Raw genomic sequence first — 16,048 nt, forward strand, 5'->3', positions numbered from 1 at the left:
GCCTTGGACAGGTCAGTGAACTTTCTGAGCCTCAGTTTCCCCTTCTGTAATAGTAGATGTGGGTGGTGGTATAAGTTATCAGGTTTCCATGGGGTCATATTAGAAGGTGAAAGTACTTTTATGAATTGCTTTCTGAATTTGGCAAGTATGATAAACAGTTTGGCTGCTTTTCGGTTCACAGAGCTCTTGCACATCATCACACCTGTGATCTAGCCGCACCTGCTGACCAGTGATCCTAGAATATGCCTCCTCCCCTCCTGCCCACAGGTGTTTGGCTCTGCAGACCCCATTCCCCTAGCCTCCCTCCCCCGCCATTCTTTCCATACCTGTTTGTAGATCCACTGTCTCCAGTTGGCCCTCCTGGATTCCTTGTTTTAGTGGGTAAGAGTGGGGCTCTGGAGGTAAGCTGCCTGAGTTCAAATCTTGGCTCTACCACTTCTTGCCTGTGTGACTTTGGGCAAGTTACTCAACTTCTTTATGCTTCAGCTTCCTTATCTGTAAGATGTGGTATAATTGAACCCATTTTGTAAAGCTCTTTTGAAGATTAAATAGAATCTATGGCCATGCCACCCTGAACAAGTCCGATCCTGTCTGATCTTGGAAGCTAAGCAGGGTGGGGCCTGGTTAGTACTTGGATGGGAGACCACCTAGGAAGACCTAGGTGCTGTAGATATAAAAATAAAAAATAAGGGATTGTAAGCTGACAAGGTCCTTGCAATCTGTGAGGTCAACCAAGGGCTGCCTTGGCTAAAAAAAAAAAAAATTAGATAAAATCAGATGATATGTGTGAAGTGCCTAGAAGCTGTTATTATTGTAGTTACTGTTACTTTGTTCTCTCTCTTTATAGCATAGTCTGCCAGTATAAAATAATAGTAACATTTTTCTGAGTACCTCCTAGGTGACAGCTTCATGTTCAGTGCACACAAATCTTATGTCGTGGGGGTTAGATGGGTTAATGCGTTTAAGGCAGAGCATTGCCTGGTGAAGAGTGAATACTACATGAGTGCTAGCTATTACTGTCTTGTTTACTCCATACAACAATCCTGTTGTTGGCAGGCATTGTTCCCATTTCACAGAGGAAGAAACTGAGGCTCAGAGAGTAAATGACTTGTTCCAGGTCACAAGCCATGGTTTGCTGGAGCCAAATCTTCTGGCCCAGGAGCAGTGCTCTTCCTGCCATTGGGGTCCAGGCAGAAGCAGCCAAAAACCCTGTTCTTCCACAGTAGTCTGTGTGTGGGGGTGAGGTTTGGGGTGTGAGAGGGCCTGGCTCTCCTCTTGCTGGGCTGGGAGCCCAGGTCTCTGCCAGGTGCCTGTGCTGGGCTCATTTGCATATCCCAAGGCATCTTGTTCATCCTAGGGACCCCTGGGCTGCCCTGTGCAGGTGTGAGTTAGTGTGGGGCCTCAAGACATTATGGCTAGTCCCTGGCCTGCCCCTACCCAGGCATTTGGGCCTCCCTTGTCCCTGTACTCCCCTCACCAGGATGATCGACTGGGTGTCCTGGCCCTTGGGGAAGAACATTGACAAATGGATCATTGCACTGCTGAAGGGCCTGGCCGCTGTTAAGAAGTTCAGCATCTTGATTGAGGTTTCACTCGCCAAAATTGAGAAGGTTGGTGGGCCCCCATTCTAGCCCTTGCTTATGGCCCTTCCTGCTAGTCTCTTGCCAGTAGCAGTCCAGGTCTGAGGCAGAGCACTGGGGCTCCCACCCAAGCTCGCTGTGACCTGGGACAATTCACTGCCCCTCTCTGGGCCTTAAGTTCCCCATTCATTTGTCTGACTGCTCATTCAGGCATGTGTATGTTACTTTTGGTGTGTTTGTCCATCCATTCATCAGATAACTATCTTGCTGTCCATTTTGCCATCTGTCCATCCACCAGGTCGTGAGCTCCTCCATTTTCTTGCTCTGACATGGATTTGCTGCTTCAACTCCAGCCTGTGGCTGCACTCAGCCTTGGGCGGCCCAGGCCTGGAGGGCTCCTGACCAGGGATTCTCTTCCAGGTTTTTTCCAAGCTTCTGTACCCCATTGTCCGAGGATCTGCCTTGTCTGTCCTCAAGTACATGCTCCTGACCTTCCAGCACTCCCATGAGGCCTTCCACCTGGTAAGGGCCCATCCCTGCTGTGCCCCGCACTGGTCAGGCTGTAGGCCAGGCATGCTGTCTCTGTTGGTGCTTAATGGGTCGGTGCTGGAAGACCAAGCCTTCGAAGCCTTGGATGTTAGGACTGGAGGATATTTGAGACCCCAACTTACAGATAGGAAGCTGAGGCCAGAGAATTTGTATGGCTTCCCCGTGGGCCCATAATTGAATGACAGGTCTAGAATGATGACAGCTAATGTTCCCTGGGTACCAGCTGTGTGCCAGTCATAGTGCTAAGGCAGGACATATTTTCATTTATTTAATTCCCGGAGAAGCCCTAAGAAAGAGGTTCTGCCATTTTCTCTATTTTTCAAACTGCAAACTTTGATATTTTTCAAACTTGAGCAAACTGCAGTGTAGGGAGGTTAAGTCACTTGTCCTGGACACATACACATAGCTAGTAAGCAGTACAGGGAGGATTCTAGCCAAGTTGGTGTGACTCTCGACCCAGTGCCCTTTCTGTACCCTGCTGCCTGCCAGCACTTTGGTGGCCTGGGCTGCAGCTCAGGGCCATTTCTGCGGGCTTCTGGGCCCTCCCTTGGGAAGGATAGCCTGTGGCCCTTGGGGGCCACCTTCCCCTGCCTGCCTTCCGAGGACCTGCAGTTGGGGCCTAGATTCTTATGGCCCCTGGTTCCCTATTTGCTGCAGTGGGAAAAGCACAGAACCAGGGATTGGGATACTTGCGAGTTGAGTCCCAGCTCTGCTGTCTGCTGGATTTGGTGACCTTGGGCCGAAAACTTACCTCTCAGAGCCTGGACAGCGGTAAACCATAGGATGGTGGGAGGGTCAGATGAGGTAATATTTGTTAAGAGCCTTCCACATACTAGGGACTTGACAGATAGTTTTTTTTGGAGGGGAGGGGTTTCTCCCCCCATCCTTTTTTTGGGCTCCCCTGCTCCCCTGCTCCCTTGCTCCCTTGCTCCCTGTAGCCTTACTGTCCCCTGGGACATTCTGGTGTAGAACCTCATGGGTTTGAAAGTTAACAGCCTGTAGCACAGAGGAAAGAAATGGGCTTTGGATTCAGAGAGACCTGGTTCAGACACCAGCTCCCACAACCCATGCTGAAATTCTTGGCCGATTTTATAACCTCTCTAACTTCAATGTCTTCATCTAGGAAATGGAGATAATAATCACCATTGTGAAGATGAAGTGCTTGACATGTGTATTTGGTGAAAGAATGATGGTGTTTGCCCCCAGAGGTGGCAGCTCATGCTCCATCAGGGCTGGCCACCAGCTGGCCATATCATGGCCCCAGCATCACTCCTGGATGGGCAGAGAAGCCCTGGTCACTCGGGCCTTCAGGCAGGTCAACTGGCTGAGGCTTAACAGCTGGGGCTTGAGCTCAGGCCTCTCTTCAATTGTGAGGAGAGAGTTATTGATCTCATGTTATAGGTGAAGAGATTGAGGCAGGGCGTCCAAGGTCACAGATTTATAAGGGGAGTCACCTGCCTGCAGAGCTCAGAGCCCCATGTGGGTAAAGAGGAAGTGGTCAGGTTAGCAAACCTCCTGCCGCAGGGAGCTCTGGATGTGTTCAGCAGTGACCACTATGCCATGTCTCAGGTGGGTAAACCAGTGCTAAGCCTAACCCCTCTGCTCTCACAGCTCCTCCCTCACATTCCCCCCATGGTGGCCTCTCTGCTCAAGGAGGACTCAAACTCGGGGGCCAGTTGCCTGGAGCAGCTGGCAGAGCTGGTCCACTGCATGGTGTTCCGGTTCCCAGGCTTCCCAGACCTGTATGAGCCCATCATGGAAGCCATTAAGGTGAGTGACAATTCCCCATGCTCCCTTGCCCCACTCTGACAAGGGTGTCGATGTGGGCTTTGTTTAGGGCCATGCTGCAAGTTGGTGACGGCCCCATTATTTGGTCCCTGGCTGTCTCCCATTACCTCCCTTGGCCCATCCTGTGCTTCAGGCACACTGAGCCACCTGCCATTGCCCAGATGGGTCATCCTCTCATGATTGCTCTGAGCCTCTGCATATGCCGTTCTCTCTAACTGTAAATCCTCTTCGTGTTCTGCCTGAATTACTCCTACATATCCTTTAAAGTTCTGCTCAATTGTTACCTCCTTCAGGAAGCCTTCTCTGATAACTCTCAAATCTTCCTGCCTCCACCAGGCTGGGTCAGGGTCTTTCTGGGCTCTCACAGCCCTGGGGCATTCCTCCGTTACATGTTGTCATTGACTTTGTGCCTGTCTCTCCCACCAGATGATGAGCACTGTAGAGCAGGGATTGTTTGCAATTGTTCACATGACTTTATTGTCACCCTACTCTGTGCCAGGCCCAGGCTAGGAATTGGGGACAGAGGCATGAGTTACCTCCACTGAGGAGTTTTCAGCCTGGGGGGCTGACAAACTTGTATAAAAGTAACTGATTTAAGAAGCTAATGAAACAACTGTGAAGGTCAGCTGGGAGCAGTGAAGAACCAGAGGAGGGAAAGATCCCCAGTCGGAGGAGGAGGCTGCAAGAGGAAAGGGCTTCTGAACTAGACTGGCTGGATTGCTGGGACAATAACTAACAACTGTCGATGTACCTCATCTGACAGTGTTTTCCCATGTATTTTCTCTGCCAATGCTCACAAAAAACCTGCCAAGGAGATACTATTGTCATTTCAGTTTCATAGATGAGGAAAATGAGGTTTGGAGAGGTTTGGTTACTTGTACAAAGTCATAGAGATAGTGAGAGACACAGCCAGGACTGGATTGCCTGGTACAGAGGGCAGGCTCAAGCATGGGTGGAAAATACCTAGGTAGGTGGTGGCCCGTTCAGAACCTCTCGTCTGACTTCCATTTTCGTAGCACAGCAGATAGATAACCTGAAAAGTATCCCACTACAAAACACTTAGAAATGCTTGTTAAAATATAACAAACGTCTTTTTAAGTACATAGCTGAACTGGCAAGAAAGTAAGGGGGAATCCCCAGGGGCCAAAAAGGAAGAGAAAACTGAGTTCCAGAACGGTAAGTGAGAGATGCTGCTCTTTTTCCCTGGGATGGGGAGGGAGGGTGGGTGAGATAGCTGGCCTCAGTCACTAAGGGGCTTGAGCTGATGGGGACAAGAGATGAGGCATAGTGCCTGCCCCTCGTAAGGAGTTAGCACTAAGAGGCCCACATAAGCCAGGACCCAAGAAAGGCTTTACTGTTAGCTTTACTGTTAGAGTTGATCTAGAAAAAATATAAACATGGTCCTAAACAGATATCAAGGAAACTTTTCTGGCTTGGTCTGGGCTGTGGATTGGAAAAAAAGAAATTTGCAGTCAGTGGCCTGCTCTCATATTGGTTTAAGGGTTCAAATTCACACCATCTTTGGTGTTATGGGACCCCTAAGCTCAGATACTAACGTTAAACGTAGTCATAAACTTGTAATACCCATGATTGCCTAGTTGAAATGGAAACGAAACTACTTTCGAGTCACAAAGATGAGATTCTACTGAAGATGAGTTTATAATACAAAAATGATAAAACATACAAGGGAACAATGTACTGTGACAGTAGGTAGATACAACAAATGAAACCTCTGCCGTTTACTTGGATCTTCTCAGTTCTTCCGACTTAACATGAGGGAGATTTTCAATAGAGCTTACCTGTAAGGGGCTGCCTTGCTAGGTTTTGAGCTCCCTGTCACTGGAGGGGGATGAGCAGAAGACGCAGGACTTCCACTTACTGGAGGTGACTGTTAGTGTTTCCTGCTGGATTGTGAGCTTCAGGTGGGCAGGGGACTGTGTCGTTTTTTGATCTCTGTGCCCAGTAAATGAGTGAGTGAACATGACTGTAGTGTGAAGAATGCTATCATGGAGATGTGGACCAGGAGGAGGGAGCATGGCCCAGCACTGAGCTTGGAGGGAAAACCATGCTGAGTGAGGCCCCGGCTTTGCACACGAGGGACTATGGTCTGATTCAGGGGGCAAGGTGATTCTGCCGATACCTGTACCACTAGGTGCAGAGAGTTATGCTTTATAAGAAAGGTATAGATAGTGTGGGGACCCCATTTGAGAAGATCCTGGAAAGCCTTCTAGAGAGAGGATAGGGGTTGGACCTTGAGGGATGGGGATCGACAGAGAGAAAGGCGTAGGGGGTGAGAATGTGCAAGTCCAGTTTGGCTGAATGTGTTGGTGGAGCGGAGTGGAGATCAGTAAGATCAGTCAGAGGGCCTTGAAAACCAGCCTAAGCGACTCTGCTTAATCGAGCAGATTTGGGCTTCTCAAATTTTCTGCCAAAGTACTTGCCGTCAGAGGAGGGGACTTACCCCAAGTAGCCAGAGTTTCTCTAAAATCTCATTTTATCTCAATGACTTAAGTATATACCTCATAATTACATTTGTTTTAATATAAACATATGTTTCTTCCTTGACTGTTAGAGAACACAGCTCCAGGAAGGTGTGCTACTTTTGTCCTATGGCTTTGACTACACCTTGGTTTAAGCCAGTTTGAGGGGCAAGACAGCAAATTTTCTGCAGGATTTCGTTTATAAAATTCTTTCACATGTATTCTATGAGTCCATCTTTCTTCATACACAGGCTCTTTTATAAATTCTGGAAAGTTTGTTAAGTAGGCAGTTGTACCAGGTTACGGCAGTGTCTCTGGAGCTGTGGTCTTTGCTAAGGGAGCCATTGTTTGTAAATTTCCAGTAACATTAGGAGCTTGCGAGTGATATGAAAGTTCTTGTTTTTATTTTCCTAAGAGGATAAAGTTACCTTCCTTGGGAAAATGTTTTTTTTATTTTTAGTGTGGATATTTTTGCATTTTCTGTGTGCAGATGGGTGCATGCGTGGGGCTCAGTCTGCTTTTTTGTCCCTATTTATTCATGTGTGTGGAGTGGGGATTGGATAGCGGGTAACAGGAAGAAAAAAGAGATGATACTGAGCCTGTATCTTCTTACCTTGTTTCTGGAAGCGCCTACATTTTTTATCTGTGAGAACTGACTAATCTGATAAATAATTTGATAAATGACCCTGGGAAAATGAATGGGCAGAAGTGTTAAACCACTGCTTGAGCCAGACCTTCCACAGTGGCTGGAGGATGTGCACTGGGGAGATGGGTGCTTTCAGTGTTTCCAGAGCTGGTTTGAAGCTCTGGAGCCTTGGACAAATCTAGGGACTGCGCTCAGGATCTGGAAATGAAAGCAGGGCTAGAGGAACGGTTATGACTATTACTTAAATCTACCAAGTACTTCTATATTATGCTTAGGTGTTTTTCTTTAAAATAGATCATAATTGGAACTAGTGCTTGGTAATATTCTTTTAGGTGCAGCTGTTTAATGTGAAAAAGGATAATGAGTGAGAAAACTTGCTAATCCCTGAGCCTGTGACCAAAGACCCTTACCTCAGACCCCTGGGATCCTCCCACTGTCCTGACTGTGGGATCAAATTCCAGGGTGGTGACTAATTTAAAAAAGCTGACTCTGCAAACCTAAAAGTAGAAGGTGAAGCAGGAGCATCATTGTGTGCAAGCACCGTGCAAGTATAGAGTGCCAAACTGATATCAGGTAGGAGTGTCCTCATGTGACAAATGAGGAAACTGAGGTCTAGGGAGGTTAACTGACTGAGTCAGAGAGGCTCACTGACCATGGCCAGATAGCTAGTGAGGACAAAAGTCAGGACTAAGGTTGAGATCTGCTGGATCTGGCCTGTGGGCCATTGTTGTCATTGCTCAGCCTGTCATAGCCTGGGCTCTTTTAAGAATGTACAGATTCTTTGCTTACTATTTGTATGTCCGTGGAAAATTCTTGATCTGAGTCTTAGTTTTTTCATCTATCAAATGGGGGATTTCACCACCTTCTTAAGGCAGTTGTGGCATGAAAGATCATGTAGAAGGCCCACATGTCAAGATGAGAAACTACAGTAAGCTTGAAAGCAGGAGCCTATTCATACACATCTCTAGAACATTTGTGGGGTAGTGTGCTTGGGTGGGTGTGAGGTAGGCCGTAGTCCAAGAAGGCTTCCCAGAGGAGGTGATATTTTTAGAGCTGACCTTGGTGCTCATTCTCTTGCTGGCTTGTTCCTACCTCAGGATCTCCATGTTCCCAATGAGGACCGCATCAAGCAACTGCTGGGGCAGGATGCCTGGACCTCACAGAAGAGTGAGCTGGCTGGCTTCTACCCCCGGCTCATGGCCAAGTCAGACACGGGCAAGATTGGTTTAATCAATCTGGGCAACACGTGCTATGTGAACAGCATCCTTCAGGCCTTGTTCATGGCTTCTGAGTAGGTGCTGGTTTTGAATTCTCTGTCTGCCCCCCTGCTTCTTTCCTTTGGGCTCCCTGGCATGTGAGGGTGGGTAGAGTAATCTCGCTTGTAGGTCCTTAATTTTTGTCAGTTTGAGTATTTCATGCCAATCTCTTCTGGCCTACAAAGTTTCTTTTGAGAAATTAGCTGACAGTCTAATGCGAACGTCCTTTGTAGGTAACTGATTGCTTTTCTCTTGCTGCTTTTAAGATTCTTTGTCTTTAACCTTTGGAATTTTAATTATGATGTGTCTTGGTGTGGGCCTCTTTGGGTTCATTTTGTTTGGGACTGTGCTTCCTGGACTTGTATGTCTGTTTCCTTTGCCAGGTTAGGGAAGTTTTCCACCATTATTTCTTCAAATAGGTTCTCAACCCCTTGTTCTCTCTCTTCTCTTTCTGGTGCCCCTGTGATATGAATGTTGTTTTGCTTAATGTTGTCCCAGAGGTCCTTTAAAGTATCCTCACTTTTTTTGAGTTTTCTTTCTTTTTGCTGTCCTACTTGGGTATTTTCCACTCCCTTGTCTTCCAAATTGCTGATTCGATTCTCTGCTTCATCTAATCTCCTGTTGATTCCCTCTCTTGTATTCTTCATTTCAGTTCTTGTAGTCTTCATTTCTGACTGGTTCTTTTTTATGTTTTCTATCTTCATGTTTCCTATATCTTTGTTAAAATTCTCAGTGAGTTCATCTATTCCTCTAAGTTCATTGAGCATCCCTATAAGATTGCTTGTCTCCATTTTGTTTAGTTCTTTTTCTGGAGTTTTGTTCGTTCTTTCTTTTGGGACATGTTTCTTTGTTTCCTCATTTTGGCTGACTCTCTGTGTTCGTGTCTATGTATTAGGTAAGTCTGCTACATCTCCTGGTCTTGGCAGAGTGGCCTTGTGTAGTAGGTGTCCTGTGGAGCCCAGATGCATAGTCTTTCTGGTCACCTGTGCTGAGTTTTTCAGTAATGTTCCTTGTGTGGGTTGTGTGTGCCCACCTGTTGTAGTTGAACCTTGATTGCTGTCAGCATGTCAGTGTGAGGGATTGACCTTCAAGCTAACTGGCTGTGAGGAATGGCTGTGACTACAGTGGACAAGCTGTGGTGCAGGGGCTGACTCCATAGAGCAGGATTTGCTTTGGCAGGTTCTGGTGCCTGCTGAGTTCATCCTTTGGGTATGTCGTTTGTGGAGCCGATTGGGTGGTGCTCTGTTATGGTCTGAAGCTGCCACTATGTATGTTGGTTCTGAAGCCTTTTGGAAGGGTCTGTGATGCAGACCAAGTACAGATGCTGCCTGTGCTGGGCTTGGAGGTGCCTCTGAGAGGCTAAGCTGTGAATCGAGGCTGGCTGCCACAAGTGCCACTCTTGGGGCTGCTTAGCAAGAGGTACATGGCATGCTGAGGTGAGATGCTAGGGGTTTGTAGACCTTTGAGATTTTAGGAAAGTCCACCTATCTGCCTGGAGCTGCTTGTGAGAACAGGAGCTAAGCTGGGTTATTGGAATCTCTGTTCCAGGGAATGTGGGTTTCAGGAGGGGCTCCTTCCTATCTTCCGTAGGACCAGACCCCTATCATTGGGAGCCAGTGTACCACCTCAGGGTCCTTTTCTTTGAGCATATTCCTCACATTGACCCGCCTCCCTCATTTGAAGGCAGCAGAACAGCATGGGGTGGTCCTAGGGGCAGTGGCTTTGGCCCTGAGAAGGGGCTATAAGAGCGGACTTGGAAGGCTGAGGTTGGATTAAGGCCTGTTGCTCTGAGTGGGTCTGAACACTATTTCCTGGGGAAGTAGGGCAAAGGGTGTGAGTGCTGGTAATATTGGCATGGATTCGGCAGCATGCCACAGAGTTCCAGCCTTAGAATTTTTGACCATAGGGCCTAGGACATTCAAATCATCAAATCTTGGTGTCATGGGCTGTCAGAAGTGGAAGGGACATCAGGGGTCACCTCATCGTCTATGCCCAGTTGTTCACTTACTCCTCCTTCCCAGTCTTGGGTCCAAACTTGAGCTACAAGTGTCTGTTCTGCCTTTAGCCCAGAGGCTCTGGGTCACCTGTGGTATGGGTGAATAGAAGCTCCTTGGGTGCCCTTGGCTTACCCTGGTGCTCCTGCTTTGTTTTGAAGCTTCAGGCACTGTGTGCTCCGTTTGACTGAGAACAACTCACAGCCCTTGATGACCAAACTGCAGTGGCTCTTTGCCTTCCTGGAGCATAGCCAGGTGAGTGCAGGGGGAATTGGGGCATCGTAGAGAGGAGGCTCTGATCTGACACCTTTCCCTTCCCCAGAACCTGCCTGCATCTGGCTATAAGCCCCCACTTCCTGGTATAAATTCTTGAGCTCCAGTCCAGGCTGGCTTAGGTTCATGGCCAAAGCCCGTGGGGCTGATTCAGCACCCTTACCCGGCAGGAGAGGGGGTGCCTCCTTAAGCTCTCTTCTGTGCTGCCCATCAGTGCATTCTCTGATTAGTTCAGTCTGTTGCATTAGGTATTGCTTTGTTCATCTGCTGTCATTTTTGAGCACTCACATTGCCAGGCATCCTAAGGGCTGTGTTTGTTTTGTCCACTGTCTCTGCCCTTATGGAACCTGTAGTCCTTGGCCAAGTATTCTGCAAGGCCCCATGTGGAGGCATGGAGATGAGTAAGCAACAGTCCCTGCCCTTGTGGAGCTTACAATCTGGTGGGGAGGACAAAGTGCAGATAACAATTACAGTGCTTGAACAGAGGGCAGTGCAGTGTGTTGTGCCATGCAAGGGAGGGAGAGCTTGATTATGATGGGGGAGGGGACATTGGGAAGATATAACAGAACAGGTGACATCATGGAACAGGTGCATCTGGGACTTGAACTCTATAGCTAAGCTTTTGACAGAGAAGAAGGATGTGTTAGGCAGAGGGAATGGCAATGAGCAAGGGTCTGGAGAGAAAGTATGAGGTGTGTCAGGGAAGAACAAATGCCTAGAGGATTGTTTATATCTGTGAACCCGATGCCTTGCTCATAGGATGTGTGAGCTTGGTGAGACAGGATGGCTCAGGGATGACTAAGAGGAGGCAGGACTTTAGTGAGGAGGCTGGGAAGTTTGGGGCACAGAGTCCCCAGCTAGACCTTCAGGCCTAGCATGCTGCAGAGATGGTTTATGAGTGGTCTTTTGGTCCTGACCCTGCCTTTCACCTACCTTCGACCTAGCGGCCTGCCATTTCTCCAGAGAACTTTCTCTCTGCATCCTGGACACCCTGGTTCAGCCCCGGCACCCAGCAGGACTGCTCGGAGTACCTGAAGTACCTGCTGGATCGGTAAGGGAGGCCAGGCCTAAGGGACAGCCCCATCCCTCCAGGCTGTTTTGCCTCTTCCTAGAAATGGGAGTGCTGCACTGTATTTGAGGAAGACTCTGAGAAGATGGGTGCCATGAGCGTGGGGGCAGGGGCTGAATGTGAGGGAAGTTTAGGAGGTGCTGACCTGAACCGTGACCCGGGAGGGTTAAGTGTGTGTATACATATCGTGCTATGCTTGTCAGAGTGCACGTGTGTGTCTTCATCCCAGTTCTGGAGGCATGTGCACGTAGATATGTACGTAGCAGGTTTGTGTGCCTGGCTTGTCAGTGCATGTGCACGGGTGCCATTTTGCAAACATCTGCATATTCCCTGTGCGTACTCCTGCATGCGTATGTGTCTAACTGCGGGGCCAGCTGAGTAAGGTAGATGGCGCACTGGATCCATGTATATGTACGAAGATCCTGTGCTCCTTGCGCCAGGCTGCATGAAGAGGAGAAAACGGGGACAAGGATCTGCCAAAAGCTCAAGCAGTCCAGCTCGCCATCCCCACCTGAGGAGCCCCCTGGCCCAAGTTCAACCTCTGTGGAGAAGATGTTCGGAGGCAAGATTGTGACTCGGATATGCTGTCTGCGCTGCCTCAACGTCTCTTCCAGGGAGGAGGCCTTCACGGACCTCTCTCTGGCCTTTCCGCCACCCGAGCGCTATCGCCGCCGCCGCCTAGGCTCAGTGATGCTCCCGGTGGAGGGCATCGGAGCCCGGGACTCCCCAACACCGTCCCAAGCCCACGTCCCAAATAGGAGGCAGAGAAAACACTGTATCACAGGGGATGCCCCCCCCACTGTCCTGGACATTGAAGGCCTGGGTCCCCAGGGACCTGGGAGGCAAAGCAGTCAGGAGAAGGTGGAGAAAGATGAAGAAGTGAAGGAGGAGAGAGCAGAGGAGGAGGAAGTGCGAAAGGAGGAGGAGGAGAAGGAAGTGGAGGAAGGAGAGAAGGCCGAGAAGGAGAAGGAGGTTGAGAAGGAGGCCAAGGAGGAGGAAGAGGCCAACAAGGAGAAGGAGGAAGATAGCCTGGGTCCAGGGACCCACAGGGCCACCGCCCCCTCTGGGGAGGGCTCCCGCTCCGTCCTGGACCTGGTCAACTACTTCCTGTCCCCTGAGAGGCTGATGGCAGAGAACTGCTACTACTGTGAATCATGTGCCTCACTGCAGGAGGCGGAGAAGGTGGTGGAGCTGAGCCACGGCCCGCGCTACCTCATCCTGACCCTGCTGCGCTTCTCCTTCGATCTGCGTACCATGCGGCGCCGCAAGATCCTGGACGACGTCGCCATCCCCCTGCTGCTCCGCCTGCCACTAGCCGGAGGCCTAGGTCAGGCCTACGACCTCTGCAGTGTCGTGGTGCACTCCGGAGTGTCCTCAGAAAGCGGTCACTACTACTGCTATGCTCGCGAGGGCGCCGCCCGCCCCGCCCCTTCCCTGGGAGCTGCCGACAGGCCCGAGCCCGAGCACCAGTGGTACCTGTTCAACGATACTCGGGTGTCCTTCTCCTCCTTTGAGTCTGTCAGCAATGTCACCTCCTTCTTCCCCAAGGACACGGCCTATGTGCTCTTCTACCGGCAGCGGCCCGGGGAGGGACCCGAGGCTGAGCTGGGCTCCCCCAGAGTCCAGACAGAGCCCACCCTCCACAAAGACTTGATGGAAGCCATTTCCAAAGACAACATCCTTTTCCTGCAGGTGAGCAGAGCTGTTGGGACCTCTGATTGGAGCTTCTGGGTGGAGGGGCTTCCTAGTGCCGCCTCTTGCTCAGGAACATTATCGCTCCTCTCAAGTCTCTCTATTTTTTCCTTTTGTCCACTTTGTGCTGGCGTATTTTGGTAGACCAGACAGATACAACCCCTTACTTCAGAGGAACAGACACTGACTAGTTATTTATCCAGTTTTCATAGGTGTGCTGAAGGAGCAGCATGGGGTTCTGTGAGTGAAGAGTCGAATGTGAACAGGTAGAGTGCCTCTGGGGCATCAGGGGACCACCCTGCCCAGAGAACCTCCTCTGTCACTGTGCCTTTGACTCTACTCTCCAGTGTCAGGGGTGTCAAAATACTTAGTAACTAACTTGAACAGCAAGGGCTCTAACCAATGGGAGGGGTAGTGGCCACAAACACCCAGAGTAGCCACACCGGGACCTATGGACAGCAGCAGCTGGAGTTGGTGTTTTTGTGGGGAAGGTGGCACCTGGGGTGGAGACACCAGGCCTGCCTGTACATCTCTGCCAGGTTGTCCAGGCAGAGTCAGGGCCTGTGGCAAAAAGTCTGGAGGCCGGCCTCAGTTTAGCAGTGGGAGGCGCTTTCTCACAGGCAAGTCCATTCCTAGGGCCTTCAGAGGCCGTGAGCTGGACAGCTGCATCAGGAAGCCTGAAGAAAGGTCCCTGTGTGGTGTGACGTGGCCCTTCAAGTCCCTGGGCATCCTGGTACCATATCAGCTAGTCTAGTATGAATGAGTTCCTTTCTTCCAAGGGGCTGGGTTATTGGAAGGAGGAGGAAGAATGATTTTGAAGCTTAGATATAGGATGTAAGGATGGGTCCATCCTACCTGTCCTCTCACTGAGCTGGACTGCCTCCAGGGCAGAAGCTGTGGCTCCTCCGTGCCTGGCCCTGGGGACCTGAGACACTCAGAAGTGCTGCGCTGAGCTGGATGGCATTGTGGGAGGGAGTGAAGGGAGGACTCTCGCCCCAGAGCCTGAATTTTAAGCTTCCTTCCCACCTGCATCTGTGTTCCCAGGAGCAGGAGAAGGAGGCACGGAGCAGGGCGGCCTACATCTCTGCACTCCCAGCATCTCCACATTGGGGGAAGGGCTTCGACGAAGACAAAGATGAAGACGAAGGCTCTCCTGGGGGCTGCAACCCTGCAGGTGGCAGTGGCGGAGACTTCCACAGACTGGTCTTCTAATGTGAGCCCTTCCCTGCTCCTACCTTTGGTGGTGCCACAGCAAACCTCAGGAGGGCCTCGACTCCTTTCTTCTGGGAGCTGGGTAGGGGCCGGTCCAGTCCTGAAGGCAGGCCCTTCCAAGGGCAAGAAAGGCGGGGAGGGGGCTTCTGGGGCTTCTGGTCCTCAGCCTGAAGGGTACCCGGAGAGTCAGAGGTGAGACCCAAGCCTCTTAGACTGGGCCGCAGGCCCTGACACTGGGATCAGCCCCAATAGGATTCTACACCCAAGTGTCCTGGGCAACTTGAAGCAGTTTAGATGCACACTCAAGTCTTGTCCCCCGACCCCCGAGTACCAACAGGGCTGAACTTCACAGCGCTGGCGTTTTTCCATCAAGTAGCATTTCCCTTCCAGCTTCTTTTAGACAATCCTATTGCTGTATAGTATAAAAAGCAGAGCAGGCTCCAAGTCCTTGCACAAAGAAGAGGGGGCTCAGCTCTGGCTACTTTCTTGTTTCTCTGAGGGGGTTTTGGGGGTAATGTGTGGGTGCCTGCACTGTTTGTACTGTTTTTGAGAGAAGCAGCCTGGCACAGGATCAGAGACTGCCTGCCCCCACACCAAGCAACATGCATAGAGGTGAGGACAGCCCCTCTCGCAGTGGGAGACCCTTAACCCCCTCTCCCCTAGCCTGCCTCAGTGCCTGGGATGCCGCCGTTTGCATCCCCCTTCTGGTTAAGATGGAAAAATCCTTATTTTACTGAAGATATGTGTGTTTCTCATGAAGCTGTTGTCCGTCCTGGGGAAAGCTGGCTGGCTCAGCTCCTCAGTGGGCATTAGAGCAGTGGCCCGGGAGCTGGCGGGGATGGTCCAGTGAAGGAGTAGACACTGACCTCAGGCCCTGACACTGCTGTACCCCTTTAAATGGAGAGAAGAGACCTGGGGTCTCAAACGGGAATAAAAATAGATTTGCTGAAACCGTTAAAGATGTTCTTCTCACTTTAGTGGCTGTGATGTCTGCTGTATGCTTGGTTTCTTGGTGTGCCTAGGCAGTAAGGAGGGTACATCAGGTAAGGTGGAAGCACCCTACACTGAAGTGCTCTGTAAATTAAGGTCAGGACCTAGGACTAAAGGTGGAGACATTACCCAGAGGCAGGTGCTGGCAGAGGGAAGGAAGCATGCTCTCATTATTCTGAGAAGCAGTGGAGCCCTTTGCCTCTGGAGGGGTGGGTATATAGGCTGGGGGCTGCCCACTGGGATGCTGTTAGGGGACTCACCTATCAGGTGGGGCTGGAGCCCAATACCTGAGAGGTTTTCAGATCCCAAGAACTCTGGACTGCCCAGAAATAGCTACTGCTGATACCACATTCCTCCTCCTGAGAACCTAGGGCTGGGCGGCCTCTCCTGGACGTGGGCACAGGCCAGGAGGAAGGCTGGGAAGCAGGGCCTTCCTCCAGGGCTGGGCTTCACAGGCTGCCTGCACTGTAGGTAGAGGAGTTAAAATTTGGCCCAAATATCATAGACCCTTAAATGTCA

At 50.4% G+C, this 16,048-nt stretch overlaps 1 protein-coding gene and 1 pseudogene across 6 annotated transcripts in view; both read left to right on the forward strand.

Annotated features, from left to right (window-relative positions):
- Positions 1 to 15,498, forward strand: part of USP35 (ubiquitin specific peptidase 35) — a 71,098-nt gene extending 55,600 nt beyond the window's left edge. For 5 of the 6 annotated variants that reach the window (XM_039848139.1, XM_039848143.1, XM_039848140.1 and 2 more), the window contains exons 4-11: positions 1,481 to 1,610; positions 2,001 to 2,102; positions 3,741 to 3,899; positions 8,141 to 8,334; positions 10,455 to 10,548; positions 11,511 to 11,617; positions 12,076 to 13,327; positions 14,372 to 15,498. In XM_039848139.1, coding sequence (XP_039704073.1) covers positions 1,481 to 1,610; positions 2,001 to 2,102; positions 3,741 to 3,899; positions 8,141 to 8,334; positions 10,455 to 10,548; positions 11,511 to 11,617; positions 12,076 to 13,327; positions 14,372 to 14,539 — 2,206 coding nt within the window. In that variant the 3' untranslated portion in view covers positions 14,540 to 15,498. Of the gene's footprint in view, positions 1 to 1,480; positions 1,611 to 2,000; positions 2,103 to 3,740; positions 3,900 to 8,140; positions 8,335 to 10,454; positions 10,549 to 11,510; positions 11,618 to 12,075; positions 13,328 to 13,530; positions 13,594 to 14,371 lie in introns of all 6 variants that reach the window. The other variant, XR_005649708.1, reaches the window with a different exon arrangement.
- On the forward strand, positions 554 to 673 carry LOC120590727 (uncharacterized; annotated as a pseudogene).
- Positions 15,499 to 16,048: the final 550 nt, after the last annotated feature.

Source organism: Pteropus medius, unplaced genomic scaffold, assembly GCF_902729225.1.
Source record: "Pteropus medius unplaced genomic scaffold, Ma_sr-lr_union100, whole genome shotgun sequence".
Lineage (NCBI taxonomy): Eukaryota > Metazoa > Chordata > Mammalia > Chiroptera > Pteropodidae > Pteropus > Pteropus medius.